The sequence below is a fragment of the Anneissia japonica genome, unplaced genomic scaffold (genome assembly GCF_011630105.1).
Source record: "Anneissia japonica isolate Jap-2015-1 unplaced genomic scaffold, ASM1163010v1 scaffold288155_len217153_cov186, whole genome shotgun sequence".
NCBI classification, from domain to species: Eukaryota; Metazoa; Echinodermata; class Crinoidea; order Comatulida; family Comatulidae; genus Anneissia; species Anneissia japonica.
Window position 1 is genome coordinate 55762 of NW_022685867.1, and position 16349 is coordinate 72110.

Here is a 16349-nt window from a genome sequence, read left to right on the forward strand (position 1 = left end):
TTATTTAATTTGTTAATACATAGTTAAAATACTATTTCAAATTGGCCTTCAGTCTTACTGAGTGAACTAAATATCATATGAATAACTATCTACCTACTTAAAATTATGAAAAATAAAAAAAAGAAAATGTATTGGGAACATGTACAGTATAATTGAGAAAAAATATAATGCATGGGGTGTATAAGAGACAGATATATATATATATATTTATATATCCTAAGGGGGAAAAAGTCTGGGGGACTAATGTCACGTGGGGAAAATGTCCAGGGGGGAAATACCGTTTTCAATATCAGGGAGTGTCATGCCATCATCAGAAATTATGTCAGATGGCGCCGCCATATTGGATTTCAAGATGGCCGCCAAATTATTTATATTTTTGAATATTCATATCTACAGCACCTAGCACTGCCAATCAAAGACCGTTACCCATGTTTTCGATATCAAAGACTATCATGCAGCCATTATCAGAAATTGTCAGAATGCCACCATTGAATTTCAAGATTGCTGCCATACTAGATTTCAAGATGGCCGCCAAATTAATTATTGATGATGTTGTAAACTCGTCATATCTACAACACCTAGCACTGTCAAAGATCTCTACTCGTGTTTTCGATATCCGGGAGTATCATGCAGATACCAGAAATTATGTCAGAAGGCCGCCATATATAATTTCAAGATGGCTGCAATATTGGATATCAAGATGGCGGCCAAAATATTTTTTTTCCATATTTACATATGTAAAGTACCAGCAATGTGAATCAAGACTGTGTATATGTATACTTAGGGATATCATGCAATCATCGAACATCTCATAATCGTAGTGCGACCTGCCTATGGCAGTAAAGTCACACCGTTTAGAAAGATTTCAGAATGATTGAATTAAGAAAGGTACATGAAAGAAATGGAAATTTAAAAGAAAATAACAGTTAAGCAATAACAAATTGGTAATCAATTGAATTTAATGAAAATTTTAAAAATAAGTAAATAACTGTTTGTATGGTTTGAGAGCAAGTGCAGTGGGGAAGAGATAGACGAAGATATTAAACACCGTTTATATTAAAGCTAGTTTTAGCATAAATGAAATTATGTAAACATAAATCAAATATTCAAGTTCATGGTGTGAAGGCACTAATATCGAATAGACCTCATGTCTATGAGATGGCTAATTATCATTTTCAAATGATTTATAAACATATGTAAATATTGAAAGGGAAAGAAACGGGAAAAATAATTAAAGGAAAATTAAAGGGAAAAAAATAAAGAACGGAAAGGGAAAAAGAAATAAAAAAGAATAGAAAATGAATATAATGGAGAAAGTGAAAAGAAATAAAAGAAACATCATGAAAACTTAAGAAAAGTATATAGATAACTTTAGTATGAACTTCATGGTATGAAGGCAATAATATCGAATAGACTTCTAAATATCATTTTCAAATATGTATATAAATGCATACACAGATGTGTATAAGAGACAGTATATATATAGAAAAAACGTGAATATTTCGAAATATGTTTGAGACTTGCGTTTAGAAGTGCTACATGATTTTTGTTTTCATCTTCCATGGCCCTAGCACAACCCTCCTCCCCACCACTGGATTCGCAGGGCAACAGTATTAAATCTTGCTTCGAGAATTACACGATTTAGAGTGTTCAAATATACTCGAATATTAATTGAATGATCGTATCAAACAGAGCTTTTTAATATCTTTCTTTGTTTTTTCCAGTTGTGTGGAAATTCTCTCAGCTTCTCTTAAATACAAAGGTTTCTCAACAAAATATAGTATACGAACATACGATGTCAAATCGTATCAAGAATAGCTCAATGGAAGCTTTTTTTTCAGTTGTATAAAACACGTCTCCGGCAGGTCTCAAACCAGCAACTATCAATCAAGACAGAATATATGACTGCAAAATACATTTTGTATTCAATATGAAATGTTTATTTCATAGAAATCTTTAGACTAAACCTGAACAGCTTGATACAATAATGTAAAATAAATGTTAGCTCTTTACTTGTAAAGGATGTTTCTATACACTAGATTTAACAGTCACATCCACAATGTGTTGCATATGTAGCCTATGTATCCACGGGAAAGCTTTTGCATTTCAAAAGTCTTTCTCATAAAAATTTGCAAGGCAGAAAAAAAAAACCCAAAAAAAACAATACCGTACATATCAAGTAGTTGAAAATAACAACATATCACAGGGCGGATCCATTTATTTACTTTTTTTTTTTTTTTTTTCCAATTCTCAATGCAAATCAGTGTTATGTGCTACTCACTTACTGTACCTATTGTTAGACTGTTGACTGGATCAGCCCCTGTATCACATTACTTTGCCAACTAGCGCCCCTCAACTAACCCCATTTTCTTTCAGAGCGCACATATTTTGGAAGTACTGTACTGTAAAATGTTTTCCGCACTGTTGCTATCCTGTCTACAAATCGTTAATTTGCAATGTCAATCAATACAAGTACATTGTTAATTAGGGCTATGTCGTTACTTGTATCATAACAAAAATAAACATAAACATGAATAGGCCTACTGTATGTAAACAAATCTAGTAGAAGGTTGGATGCCAACATAATTATACAAAATTATGATTCCCACGCAGTGAAAAATGGAAGCCAAGGTCAAATTTTAGGGAATTTCTTATGTGTGTAAGCCAGGCCCCAGCCAGTGGGATTTGAAGGTTTCGGCCAAACCTCCTTTTTGAACAGTTTAATACTGCAATAGTATATGCTTACAACTTTTTTCTATTATGCCAGGCAGCTTAAAATTAAACATTTATTCCATATTAGTAACCCTAAAGTGTCCTACTTTCCTGTGCTTTGGGTCTCCCATTATTCTTCTGTTTTCAGAAATCCCCTATTACTGTATTTACTGAATTAAAATACATAGCAGGTATCTTTCCCATTATGCTCCACTAGTATATACCTGTTTATATGAATCGATTCTATTTTTTGCTACTTCATAAGAAAAGTAGCTTTTTGAGGACCCATTTGATTTCTAATTTTTCATGAAAACTCTATTTAAATTTCTATTCATTTGGGTGTTGTTACAGACCTGATAAAGTAATGTGTTTATTGTAGGCCTAATTATAACCTGCAATTAACAAAGCTTATATCAATTTCCAACAAATTTCGTACCACAAACTGGAAGGTTCACCGATTAACGTCAGATAAGAAAGTATAAAACATACTCTAACTATATTCCACAGTTACAGTATTAAAAATCAACAATTAGAAGAGCTGTCAAATGAAATGCATACACCTTTACAGTAAAGGGACGATTTTAGTAAAATAAATAGGTTTTAAAAAGTGAACCATTTTAAATTGCATCCACACCCTCTGCAACCTGCCCCTTCCCCTTCCAAAAACCCCCTGCCTATTATTCACATGTTTCTAGGTATCCCTCCTAATATTCACTGGTATAGAGGACTCCAACAACCCAATACACACACAAACACCCCCCCCCCACCCACACTATTATTTATCAGTTTGTAGACCTCTCTCTTCTACCATTCTGATTATAGGACCCTCCCCATAACTTTCCCAAGCAATATGTTGGTTATGTTCATTCAGTAACTACTACAGAACAAAGCACTGATTGTAACCTTATGGCAAAAATATAGTTACTGTACCTAAAACCTCATTCGCACTCCGACTTATTTTGATAAGAATCTTACCGAGACATACAGCTATATTAAGCAACAAGCTTCCACAAAACCTAGCCAATGATATTTATTATTACTAAGCTATGGAAAGGTATTTAACTTAATAGGCTAATAGCCTTCCTTCAACAATACTGAGGATTCGGTAACATATTAGAACAACTGAAAAGCAATATTGTAGAAATATAAAATTAGGTTGGGTGCACACGCTGGACAAAAATTTACTTGTGCAGACATCACTGTTTAAGTATAATGCACAAAAACGATATAAAAAATTGTCAAATTCATTATTACATAATTATTTCTTCAGATAATAGCTAAGATAATATTAATGAAAAAAATATAGATAGATTGATTTTCTTGTGACTTTGTCGAAGTTTTGAGGGGAAGATTGGTGAAGGGGGTGATGGGGTGGGAAGGAAGGGCCCTTTTTGGAAAGTAAAAACAAAAAACGCCTCTGAGGTTATTTACAGGCATCTAGAAAACAAACACCAAGGATGGTGTTGTCTCTTGATTAGGGTGCACACCCTCCCCCGGTCAGATATCTCTGGATCCATCCTTGGGTGCCTCATGATTATTACATACAGTGCTTGGGATCTGAGCACTCCTACACCATCACACACCTAAGCTCCTTTGCTGGGGTGTGAAACATAGAGAACAATGGCTTTTAATATCACACACCTTCAACCTTGTTAACACACCCAAATACTGTGGCTTTGTTTTCTGTAATTTGGTTTATAAATTGGCTTTGAGCTTCATTTCACCCGTGATGAGTGCATCATAAATAATATTATTTATACTTTCCCAAACAAATATAGTGTGGTTTTTTAGGTCACCTACCATTTTCAAATAACAAGCACTATGAGCTTGGAACAAAAAATTGAAACTAAAGGCAATTACTGTATAAATAGGTTTGACATAAAAATGCTTAACTCAACAAACCCTGGTGGCACTATGGAAATCAGGATCACGTTCAATTTGATTCTCATCGCATTATTAACCATGATCTATTCAAAATAATCTCATAAAGGAACAAATTCTACCAACATAGATTATACATTAGAAGTTTCTGTCAAATCATACACTGGCCTAAGGGGTAGATTAGATTTTGTGGGTAAGGTGGATCCAAGTTTCACTCAAGTATGTTCAATATATACGTTATGGCAAATTGAGCCATATATTCTTGAGACTGCTCAATTAATGATTATATCTAGAGCATGACACTACTGATGGCATTTCATAGTATCTAGGCATGGGGAGCTGTTTGAATTTGAACGGATGATATTTCTCGCGAGTGACAAAACAAGTGTTATGATTTATTATTCTTCCTCTTTAGTCTCTCTCTCCAGTCTCCTTTTATCATCTCGAAATTTGCATTGTACGAAGCTTTTCCTCTGGAAGAACAAAAAAAACAATGACAGGATTCAATCTAGCAAAAGGTACAACCTGTACTTAAAAATGGGGAAATAAATGAGGAAGAAGGAAAGCCCTGGGCTGTATTCCCAATCTTTGGGCTACAGCCCCCGAATGGCTCCAGATGCCAAGTCCCGGAGTCTCCGGCATTCTAGCCTTTAATAAGTCAAATTCAATTGATTTTAAGAAAAACATTGTTTACAATTAACATTTATTGCCACACGTTTTCAGAAATGTATAAAATTCTTGAAAAACTATTCAGAATTTTCATTATAAAACTGTTTCAAATTACCTCGTAATCTTGAAACAAAAACGCACTTATATAGGCCTATTTCATGCAGAAAAAATTCATAAAAAATATTGATTTATCTACTGATTACCTCATGCTATGTTTTCGAATGAGATTATTTGACACACAAAAAACCCCCACAAAAATTTAATTTAAAAGGATCTAATAAGTTATTTACTTCCAACCAGAAACAGATTGGAATATTTTACAACATTTTACAACATTTCCTTTATTTGATTACCAGTGAATTTAAGGGATATAAAAGAGAATACGTTCGTCATATTATTTAAATTGTTCAAAGATGTAAGGAGTGAATGACATTAAAGAGTACTTACGTCATTAATTGGCTTTCCTTCCATTCCTCTATCCTCCTTTGTGTCATTGTCTCCATGTCTTCTTCATCTGATTCAACCACTTCTTCCTCTTTCTCTTGTTCTTCTTTAATTTGTTTCCATTTCTCTACTAAATTCATTGAAAGCTTTTTGTTTGCAAGAGCTTTCTTAACCTAAAACAAAGAGATGTTTCAATGTACTGATTAAAGTAGCTGCAAGCCAAATCAGTCGCTTTTGGAAATTCAGATTTTGAGATTATACATTACAGTAGAACCCCGATTTTACGAACGTAAAATCATGTCATTGTTGTCATAAATAAAGTTCCTATTTCATGTACAAAACACACACGCGTGTCAAGAATTAATCTTTAGGCGCGTGCTGGAGTTTATTCACTCGGTCTTAGACGGTTTGCTGTACACTATCAGCGATCTTTACTACAATACAAAACACAGATAGTGCGCTTTGAATACACCGCCGACATTCAACACGGTAATCATACTTCATGTCTGCACACTGAATAAATCATGTGTGTCTTAGCCCTAACTCTTACGTAATAGGAAAGACAAAATAATCTTCGTAATTAACCCACCTACCAAATATACTTTAAACAATGATATTCAAATAAATTTCACACAAGAGATTACTGTATAGAGTATAGGCCCACAGTCATGTTTAGGTTTGATTTATAATTTTAATTAAGAATGGATTTTATTTTTTAAATCTCACCAACATTAATCTACCATTTCATTATTTCCCCCATAAAATAAGACACTGACACCCACATTTTCTTTTTAACTTTATTATTCATTACATAAATGTTAATGTAGGCGTAGAACAATTGTATTGCATACAAAAAAAATCCAGTCCAAGCGATGTGTCTACAGTCAATTAGCGCTCTTCTTTAATAGGTGAACCCCTGGTTTCTGAGTTATTTTGTACAGGTATTTACTAGACGCCACAAGCACGTGGATCGAGTGGAAAACAAAATTTGTTGCGTCACTCGCCCTGTTGCGGCGCCCGTGGGGCCGTGTTTCTTCGTAAGCTGAGGATAAGTCATATATTATTGCCTAGAGAATAAAGTTTGTATACACATTAACAAGTATGTATAGTACTGTACATTTATGATCGTTGTTTTGAATTTCTTTTGAGCCAGGCCTGGCCTAGCCCAGCCTAGCATCTCGGTAGTATAAGTACATAGGAAATTCACACAACCCCGATTTTACGTACGAATGATTTTTACAAACGCCTCAGGGCCCTGTCCTGTACGTAAATGAGGGGTTCTACTGTATTATTATTTAGTAATGTACTCGCGTTACAATGGTGAAAAAATAAATACAATCCGACTTTTCATTATAAAGTGCAACTAAACGGGTAAAAACAGACCAAGTTTTTGACATTTTACAGTGAGATACCCTCCGTAAATTGTATAAAAATGTTCTTTTACTGTTGAAAATTGGAAAAATGTCGTTTAGGTCCCACAAAACGACAGGGAAAATGTACATACACACACGTTTATGTTTGTTGGACACACACGTATTCCTTGCACTGTTTGATTGGTTCAAATGACACCCTGTAAAGGTTCATTACGAAGACACGCATCGTGACCTTTGTACTAAGAAAAATATCAACATTCAGATTCACTTACCTTTTTTGGCTTCTTTGTTTTTGTCTTTGTAGGAACAGGTTCTTTCGGTTTGGGCACTGGTGGCTGCTGGGCGACGGTTGGTTGGGCATACACTGCTGGTTGCACCGGTACAGACGCGTAGCTAGGGGCCATAATCACCGCTGGATTTACAACAGTCACCGGGTTCACATACCTCACCAAAGGTTTCGATACAATCGATGTAGAGTCAGCTTCCTGGATAGTAGGTTCTGACGGCATCGGAGGAGCAGGGTCTTCACGCGGTGGCGATGGTGGTGGACTTACCCCTGGCGGTAACGGCTCGGTATCAGAGTCATAATCTGGAGGAGGCCTAGGAGGTAAAGGTGGTGGCGGTGAACTGGGAGGGGGAGGTGGTGGTAAATCAGCTTCTGGGGGAGGTGGTGGTGGTTCATCTGGTAAGGGAGGGACAAACATGCTTTCCCCAGGGACTGGGGGAATGTCAATTTTTCTGTCAATGATTGGCTGAGGTTCACAAGGAATTTGTTCTGTACTCGCTTTCTCAACAGGAACTATAGAGAAAAATAAATATAAAAGTTAAAAATATTTGCATAATCATACCTTTATATGTAACAAGATTGCTATATAAGTCAGTTTATACAGAAAAATATCTGATATTCCAATTTATAAATAGTTCTGCAGTAATGGTATGGTAGCGGCAGTTTGGCGCAGTGGTTGAGGTTTGGGCTTTCAATCCTAAGGTTGGGGTTTTGATTCTCCGCTGTGCAGATTCGCTTGTGTCCTTAAGCAAGGCACTTTAGCTACATTGCTTCAGCCCACCCAGCTGTATCAATGGGTACCAGCAAACTGCTGGGACTAACCTGCGACGGACTAGTGTCCCGTCCGGGGGAGTACAACTCTCATCTGCTTCACACTACAGAAACTGGGGATAAACTCCAGCCCTATGAGCCCCAGTGGCTCGGAAAAGAAATGGTATGCACAATGATGATGGTGATGATAATGATGTTGGTAATGGTAGTGTTGGTAGTGGTTGTGGCGATGAGGATGATGGTAAACTGATAATAATGAAGACGAGGATAATGATGGTAGTGGTAGTTAATAATATTGATGTTAGTAATGGTAGTGTTGGTAGAGGTGATGATGATGGTGGTGTATATGGTGGTGGTGGTTGTGATGTTAATAATGATCATGTTGGTAATAGTAATGTTGGTATAGGTGGTGATGATGATGATGGTAGCGGTGATTAATATGGTGGTGGTTGTTGTGACTTTAAAAATGTTGATGTTAGTAATGATAGTGTCGGTAGAAGTGATGATGATGATGGTAGTGGTGATTAATATGGTGGTGGTGGTTGTGATGTTAATAATGATGTTGGTAAAGGTAGTGTTGGTAGAGGTGATGTTGGTAATGATGGTAGTGGTGATTAATATGGTGGTGGTGGTTTTGATGTTAATAATGATGTTGGTAATGGTAGTGTTGATAAAAGTGATGATGGTGAAGCTCTGGTGATTAACACTCTGCCCACCAAACTCGGAGATTTCCGTTTTTGATAACGCACCACTTAACTGCCAAACACGGAAATCTCCATGTTTCAGGTTTTTACGGAATCCAATAGATGGGGTAATTCCGACATGTACTGACAATTTGTACACTATGTTCAGTCTGGACCGTAAGTACTTCACTATTTGTTTGTTACATTAGCGTAGACCGGTATTGATTTACTTTCACGAAATCACGATTATCTCAGCTTCGTTGTGCGAAATTGCGTAAATCTCTAAAAGTGAGTCATTTTCATTTTAATGTTACGGGTCACAGACTGTGATTAGAGTAAGTTCTAGTAGTATTCACTACATGTAAATCTGATCACATGCGCACTCTCAACGAGCTTCGGAAAAGTGTTAAAATTTGCTAAAAATCTGGCAGTGGCTGATACTGTCAACATTTTGGAAATATATTTTATTGCACTAAACTATCCTTTATATAACTATATATCATACTATGCTGTTATTTTCCCCATTTTCAATTTTTAACGATTTAGTGATGGTTTCTGCCTAAGAAACTTCATAACAAAATGTCGGATTTCAATGATTCTTTTACCATTTTATAGCTCTCATTTTACTGTTCATGTACTTCATTAATAACTAATAATCAATTTGTGCGATGACTGGTTTGGCCTGTCTTTGCCACTTATGGTGGTGGTTGTGATGATAATAATGATGTTGGTAATGGTGTTGGTGGAGGTGATGATGATGGTGATTAATATGGTGGTGGTTGTGACATTAATAATGATGATGTTGGTAATGGTAGTGCTTGTAGAATGCAATGATGGTGATGATGGTGGTGGTAATATACCACAAACCTTTTTCGGTGTCTGTAACTTGACCACCACCCTGCTTGTCATCAATGTTGTAGCCACCGACACTTGAGGCCTGGTTGAATGTATCTTTGCTCATGAACTGTGCATCATTGGCGGTGGAGCCGAGGCTCACCTTGTGTTGGTCCAACGCTTCAAGTGGGTACTCCCACTGGGAATCACCAGTGCTGTTGCTTACGTAATAATACATTTTGTGCGTTCTACGAAGGGAAAAACAAAAGAACTGATATCAAAATCACTTTCAAGTTGAGTGTAGTACTATACGGTAAATAAATCCTTAATATACCAAAAAAAAAAAAAACAAAACAAAAAAAAAAACAATAGCTGGCTTTCCTGTGAAGGGTAAAAGTATGAAAATTAAATAAAAATTCTTTATACTGCTTTTTCTAGTTTCCCGTAATAACATACGGTTTAACCAATTTGTTGCAGGGCTGAATGCATTAGCGATATTGAATAAATAGTATCCAAATGCATTTCTCCTGATCCAGTAACTGCTACTCATCTGTACAAATCTAGGACTTCTGAGAAAAGTAAAAAATGACCACACTACAAATAATGTGTTGGGAAAGTTGTAGTAGACCATTTAAGAAGAAAAATAATATTTAAAAAAACCGAAAATAAATTAATCGCAAAGGAACAATTTGAATAACTCTTTAAAATAAATCATCCAAATCCATGTATAAAAATATGCTACTCTGTAATTATATGGGATGAAGTTACATTTTTTGTTTTGCAATTTTGAAAAACTTTTCTAAATTTGTCGAAAAGTGATTTCCACTTTAAAATTAGCCTTTGTTTTCGCCCATCTTCCATTTTACCCTTTTTTGAGAAATGGAAGGCACCGCCTGAATAGCTGCACCACTTACAAGCTAACCAGACTGTAAATAAGAAGTCAGACAAAATTGTACCCAACTTTGTCTGACTTGGGGTGTAAGGCATACTCACAGATCGTTGTACCTTGCAGAAGGACCTTCATTACACCTCCATAGCAGCTCATTACCACAATGTAGATGACCAGCAGACATCGTCTCACCATTGTTTCAGAAAAATTCATTCATAGCAAAAAAACGGCCCAAAGGCCAACTTACATCTATATAAAACTTTTACACTAATAATTTGCTACTATTTCTTCTGTGTGACAGACAATGACAGGTGTATGCATGTGTAAGTGTATGTATGTCTGTCTGTATGCTATTGTTTATGTCAAAAGATTGTTAGAAATGGATTGAACTTGTTTTAAAAAAGCTCCTTTTTTCCGACTTAAAATGATGTATGTTGGCACATTTTTTTTTTGCTGTTCTTCTTCTTCGAATTTATCTCGTTATCCATGTTCCTCATAATTTCACCAAGAATGAACATTCAAAATATTTAGTGTCATGTGTACGGTCATTTTTGATGGCTCAAAAAAATAGGAATGACCGTACCTGTCCCACGCACATGTCCAATCAGGTGGTGCAGCTTCACGTTCATAGAGTTCTAATTCCCAGTTTGCAGTTTCTAGTTTTTTCATTAAATGCTTGCCATCTAAAATGCCATCTCGCCAGTCTTGCACACGTGTCTACAAAAAGAAAAAATAAAAAAATATTATATTTTTAAACCACCTAAATATAAATCATTGTATATAAGGGTCAGAATAAAGCATGAAACAATTACCTGTGGGCCTGCTGGGGCCAAAGACAAATTCTGAATCATCCTAAAACAGGGGTGGGCATTAAAATGGGTCGGAGGGCCAAAGTGAATTTTTGATTAAACTTTATCTTAATACATTATTTGTTCTTCTTTTTTTTTAATGAACAATAATTTTACAAAAATAAAAAGGGTTAGAACAATTTATGTAACATATTGATTAAAGGCATATTTATTATTGTTATTATTATCATTATTGTTATTACTAATGTTGTTCTTATGAATTATTACTATTATTTAAAGTTATTAGTTAAGGATTATATGTTTTGTGTATCATATCCTGTTTACATATGGATAACAGTTGGTTTCAACTGGGTTGTTAACCCAGGTTAAACAAGAAATAAATAAAAAAATTAGAATAAAATAAAGGTAAGGTAGGTTTTCTTTTTTTTGTCTTTCAACACAAATCCACTGTTGGGCTATGTGGTGTTCAGGATGCATTATGAATTTAACTAAAGACACTTTTAGAATTTTTGCTTAGATCCAAACAACTACTGTTTGGCTATAGAGTGTAAAGACAACAGTAAGTGCTAAGGCCAATTTATTAAGATAATTAGTTTTGGTCGGAGGGACATAAAAATTGTCCAGGCCTGCCTACAGTCTGGTGTTGTTTTGAAGCTGTGAACATTTCTTACCATTATTAACTTACCTCCATTTCAATCAACAATATATGGAATTTGTTCAGGTCTTTTCTTGACATCCCTAAAAATCCAAGCTTGCTCCGTAAATCAGATGTAATTGCTGCTACCTCACACTATAGAATAATTATAACACTGTTAAAATAAATTTCTTACAACGCGAAATATTGCTCAATTTGGGGAACCACCAATCTACAATTATAAAAATAATCATAATATAAATATAAAGGCCAGAGGTGGATGCAGGTGTGGGGGATAATCAGAAGGACTTGGTTTGAATCCTGGGTTTAAATCTCAGTGGATACTATATATAATCATATAAAAAATATACACACATTAGTTTAATACAAAAAGAGAAAAGTTGGGACAAAAACTGAATTTATAATCACTCTGGTAAAAAAAAAAGTATATATTTTTCTCACTCAGAGACATGTTTATTTCATAACACTCACTTTGATATCTGCTTCTTCTTTCTTTTTCTGCTTTGTCTTTTCCTTCATATACTCTATGGACTGCTGTTCCAGTTGATCATCACACTGTGTGGATTTATCTTCCATCAACGCCTGCTTTTGTCCTCTCAACATTTCCATTCGTTTTTTCTTGAATGGCAGCAGGTTGATCTCTCCATTTTCACCTATAACAATAATTTTTTTTTTTTTTTTTTAAATGTTGAAAAAAATTGATATAACAAAGATACATAGTTGATTTGATTCTGATAGCATTTCTTGATAGCAATGGTGGCCCAGAAACATAAGGGGACCCAGATTCCCCTGAAAACACTTGTTTGTGCCATTGCTACTTGATAGTCAATGATAGATTAGATAGTGTTTTTAGAATTAATGGATGCAAGTAAAAAAGACAATCAGCGACATGACCCGTTTTTGGAACAGAATTGTTACCAGACAAAAGGCACATTCAGACGAGTTAGAAGTAAGCTTTGAAGTAGCAGTTTACTTGTCGTACGCCCTATGTAGTGCCTGTAAAGGTGCTCTTTGTATTAAGTTCCTTCAACCTTACTACAGACGATTTACTCCTGAGCAACCTCAGCAGTAAGTGTGCTACTTGCACGTACAGAAGGAAGATAAGGAATAAGCGCTCGGAGTAGCGCTGTGTAGATGCACTTACTTCAGACCTTGCAAGTAAATGCGACTTTAGTTTGGCCTCAACTATTTTCGAAAGATAAATACCTACAAGTGAGTGGAAAAAAAAACATTTCCCATGATGTGTATGCCTTCGTAGACACAACGTTTTCATAATTGTTTACAATTTCCAAACAATATGTGCAAAATAACCGTTAAGAGACAGCGAAGTGGTGACTATCACTTTCGGAAAATTTGCATTTCTAAGCTTTGATCTACTTGACCTGGGTAAACATCGTGTGGACACTCGTCAGACTGAAGGTTGTCTGAACATAATTACTGTGTGCAATGCTAAGTGTGGAAAAATGGATGGCATTTTTGGGGTGTTATTAGCGCAAGATCAAACTTACTTCTAATCATTTAATCAAAACAGAAAGTAGGGATGATTGATGATTTTGATACGAGATCTTTGACTTACTATATATACTTTCAGTTGTTTGTTCAGATTTTCTTTTCTGACTTGTTGCTGCATCGCTTAAAACCGGATCTTCCTTAATACCATCAAGGTCTCTTAATTCAGCCTAAATATTCAATAAAAACATAAACAAGGTTTTGTTAATACATTAATATAACTAAATGAAACTTAAAAAATCAACTGCACAACCCATAAATATAACTTCATTATACTGCCTGTGATCCTGCCTTATTTTTAAAGCCATTTTGTTAACTGTGACAGGTTTCAAAATCAGACTGACATAAATGGCCAGTGGCGTAACGTGTATGCGCTCTCGTGCGGTGGTCCGCAGGGCCCCGACCCCTAGGGGCCAACTAACCACATGGTTCTCGATTTAGCATCCTGACCACAAAAGGGCTTTGTTGATACATAACTATGACATCGACTGTGTATCATACTATATCCAGAGGCGAATTAAAGGTGTCTTAAATTTTAAAATTTTAAGTCTGTCAGTGTCATTTCCGGCCATTTAGAGATGCCGTAATCATAAATGTTCTTACTTCAGCCTCAACCAGGGTGGGGCTGAAGTGGTATTGACACTTTATCATTGAAAGTCTCTCATTGAGCCCTAGTAAATATTACCGGATTCACCACTTATATCATATCACATATTTTGTCGATAAAGCATTTACAATGCAATGACAAACATAATTAAAAAACAAGCACATCCAAAATGCGACCGGGACCCAAAATGTCCCTCACTCTCAGAAAGCCACATGACATCCAGCCCCATGGTTACACAACTGCCTTTACTGATTAAATAAAGGATCAATACAGAAAGTGAAGAACAGAGAGGGTAACAGGGGGAATTGGTGTAGAAAAGTGTACCTTTTTCTGTTCTAGTGCCAGTTCCAACTGGGCATCGATGTCATCTTCATCAAATTCTACTGCTGGATCCCTTTCATCATCCTCCCTCTCAAACTCTTCAAGTGGTTGCCCATCAACAACTGAATCCTCCTGCTTCTCATCACTCTCCATGGCCTCCTCTTCATCCTCCTCTTCATCAGTTTCAACTTCATCATCCTTTTTCATCTCCTTGACAGGTGACTTGTCTGCAAATATATCGTACTGGTTCTCCTCTTGTATCAACGTCTCGCCTTTCACGAACATTCCATACGGTTCAGAATTATCCACAAATTCAGTTTTGTTTTTATTAACTTCCTCGTCGAAAGTACTCGATGAACTGCTGCAATCTGCCTCAATATCTGTTTTCGGTGCCTTGGGCCCAAATAATGGAAAAGCTGAGGCAGTGGGCATTTCCTCAACTTCTTCAGTGTCAACTTCTGGTACTTCTGTGACAGCCGCTGCTACCTCTGGGGGGTGAATCTCCTTTTCATTATACTGGTTCACATTATCAGTTGCTTTGGCAGTAGCTGGGGCAACTTTGTCCTGAAGGGCCTGTGGAACCTCCCATGTTACTTCGTTAGTTACCGTGTTCCAAAAATACATGCAGTTTGTATTTGGATCCAGAAGCTCCTGCCACTCTCCTATAGAATTCAACAAAAGACAACACAATCAATTAATTATATTACAATAAACATCTTCAAACCTATTACACTACACAAGTTGTTTAAATAATGGCATTTGTTGTATTGTTGTTGAAAATTGGCTACTGAGAATGTTTATATTTCTATTTTATTCAGTAATGATTTTGATAGATGATTTGCATATGTAAAAAAAAAATTATTCCTTATTATCAATGCTTTTTTTATGTTTGATAATTATATAAGTATTGTACAATTTGTGTATATTAATTAATTTTTGTTTATAACCTGTTGTATGTCACAGCTTGTTGTGTTTGCACCAAATAAATGAAATAAAATGATCAAAACGTGAATACCGTATATTCCGGTGTATAAGCCGCACCTGTGTATAAGCCACCCCCCAAATTAGGACGCGAATATCACAATTTTTTTTGTTACCTGTGTATAAGCCACACCTTTTTTTAAGCTCCAAACCATTCCAATAATGTTAAGTTTTAATTATTTTGAAACATTGATATTATTTATAAATGTTCACATAAAGAAATTTAATCTTATTCTGCGGATTATTAAACAAGCAAACAACTGGAAATGCGTGTAAACTGCTGGCTACCGCCATGTTAACAACGTATTCTTGCTCTAGGCAGCCCTAAGGAAATCCCCATTTTTTTTTGCTAGACGGTCGTGCTACGTTAAATTTTCAACATCAGTTTAGTTTAAGTTTATTAAAATAAAACACTTATTGAGTATATTTATCTATTTTAAACAATCATTCTATTATTATGTTGACTAATAACAGTCGGTATTAGGCTAAAAATATTGGTAATTCTAGGTTTAAGTCATTACTACTCACAGCCCACTGTGCAAAGCATGCACCATCACGCTTTATAAACAAAAACAGAACTGGAGAAATATCGTGGATACGAAGTTCACGTATGCCCATGATGTATGCCTTCCTACAGTTAAATTGCAGTAAAATAATTATTACAACTTTAAGAAAACTCGTGTTTTTATAGCATAAATTAATTTCACAAGTTTTTATTCTAAAATTATAGCGGTATCAATTATTCTCTCTAAAACGGTACAAGCCACCGGGAACCAGACGTCGAGCTGCAAGTTTCACCACCAGCCCACCACGTGTGTTTTGTTGCGACATTGAAAATGAAGCTGCTCACGTGACCTCGAGGACCAAACTCCCGAAAAGTAGTTTGTTATTGTTTTGAGCGAAGCGGTTTCGAACACAAACAGCG

At 35.7% G+C, this 16349-nt stretch overlaps 1 protein-coding gene across 2 annotated transcripts in view; it reads right to left on the reverse strand.

Moving 5' to 3' along the window:
- Nucleotides 1–1917: 1917 nt before the first annotated feature.
- Nucleotides 1918–16349, reverse strand: part of LOC117113124 (formin-binding protein 4-like) — a 20586-nt gene continuing 6154 nt past the window's right edge. The window contains exons 7-16 of one of the 2 annotated variants that reach the window (XR_004446153.1): nucleotides 14447–15105; nucleotides 13583–13685; nucleotides 12478–12659; nucleotides 12037–12141; nucleotides 11126–11259; nucleotides 9687–9901; nucleotides 7352–7878; nucleotides 5710–5879; nucleotides 4881–5066; nucleotides 1918–4839 (exon numbers count right to left, since the gene is read on the reverse strand). Coding sequence is in view for 1 of the 2 variants with exons in the window: in XM_033256372.1 (XP_033112263.1) it covers nucleotides 4982–5066; nucleotides 5710–5879; nucleotides 7352–7878; nucleotides 9687–9901; nucleotides 11126–11259; nucleotides 12037–12141; nucleotides 12478–12659; nucleotides 13583–13685; nucleotides 14447–15105 (2180 nt within the window). In the remaining variant the exon portion in view is untranslated. Of the gene's footprint in view, nucleotides 5067–5709; nucleotides 5880–7351; nucleotides 7879–9686; nucleotides 9902–11125; nucleotides 11260–12036; nucleotides 12142–12477; nucleotides 12660–13582; nucleotides 13686–14446; nucleotides 15106–16349 lie in introns of both variants that reach the window. The other variant, XM_033256372.1, reaches the window with a different exon arrangement.